This window comes from Melampsora larici-populina, assembly GCF_000204055.1.
Source record: "Melampsora larici-populina 98AG31 unplaced genomic scaffold MELLAscaffold_8, whole genome shotgun sequence".
NCBI classification, from domain to species: Eukaryota; Fungi; Basidiomycota; class Pucciniomycetes; order Pucciniales; family Melampsoraceae; genus Melampsora; species Melampsora laricis-populina.
Window position 1 is genome coordinate 1,793,707 of NW_006768772.1, and position 1,344 is coordinate 1,795,050.

General features: G+C 34.3%; 1 protein-coding gene across 1 annotated transcript; it reads left to right on the plus strand.

The window, feature by feature from the left end:
- Positions 1 to 310: 310 nt before the first annotated feature.
- MELLADRAFT_104217 (uncharacterized protein) lies at positions 311 to 1,154 on the plus strand (the record flags this gene model as incomplete). Its single annotated transcript, XM_007407156.1, has 3 exons — positions 311 to 602; positions 686 to 888; positions 966 to 1,154. 3 exons carry the CDS (start codon positions 311 to 313, stop codon positions 1,152 to 1,154), a joined length of 684 nt encoding a protein of 227 aa, XP_007407218.1.
- Positions 1,155 to 1,344: the final 190 nt, after the last annotated feature.

The window sequence follows — 1,344 nt, forward strand, 5'->3', positions numbered from 1 at the left end:
TGAACCCTTTGAACACGGTGGTAGAGATTGCAGATATCAAGATTCGAGTGAATAGCTTGTTAGATGAAGAACTTACCACAACAGATGAAAAAGACGAGCTACCTGAAGGAGTCGTGATAGATCCGATCCCGGATCTTAAGCTTCTAGCAAATGAGAATCGAATAGTAAGCAAATCAAGCGATTGATGATTGCGTTACATGATCATCAGATTGACTATACATTTTCATCACAGGTCCCAATCAAAATCACCTGTACACAATCTTCAATAGGAATTCAAATCGACTCAATAAAATATCGATTTCATAATATAATGAATCTTACACAACCTTTAGCAAAGAAAGGGAAAAGATTGAATGAAACATTAATCCAAAGGATGAATGAACTTTATGAGCCAGATAAATCTATGAAACTTGAAATTAAAGAAGACTTCGGTAGGATCAAAGTTTTAAGTGATGATTTAATACCTATTGAGCTTTTGGCTGGTGAGACTATTGTTAGTGAATTTGAAATCAAGAATGTTGGATTAGGAAACGTACTTCGGCTTGCTTGTTTAATTAGTCATGATACTTTTTTCAGGATTGGTGATCCAACTACTGAACAAGGTCAGTTAGCTTACGTCTGAAACCATCTCTTTCTCTGATGTGCTTTCATCTGCTGATCCAGCCAGTCCTTGGTCTGTTGATAGAAAATTTTGTATATTCGACATCTCCAAAGGATGATTTAAATTTATGTAACGCAATTCGGTTACCGAACTCAATAAGTGAGGATCCACCAATGCCAATATGTGATCAATTGAAACCATCAGAATCGATTAAAGTACCATTGATCTGTCGAGGAGAAATGGTAGGACATCATAAGACCTTATGGTTATTTGTCTTTAAGATCGTTGTCAGTCTGGGTTTTTTTCAAGTTTGGACGAGAGAAAGATGACTTATGTTTTTGAATTTGATTGAGGTCTTTAAAAGGGATCAGAAGAGTTTATTGGGTTTCGATATGTTCAACGTTTGAATGTTTTACCTTCTTTGAATTTGAAACCCATCATTAGACCTAGTATGATCAAAGAAGGGTTTTATGTTTTAACACTCGAGGTAAATCTTTTGAACTGCTTCCATCTTGCACATTTTGTTTACTTACTGTTTGACATACAAAGATAACTGATCGTTTTTTCTTTGGTTCATGTGATTCATTGAATAGATTGAAAATGAAGGTGTACCAGAAGAAGTAGAAATTTATAATATAACCACCATAGGTACATATTGGAATAGTCAAATGATTCAAGCAAATCAATTTCCAATTAAAATTTCAAATGGAAATCGGAATATGATTGCATTTGAATTTAAACCT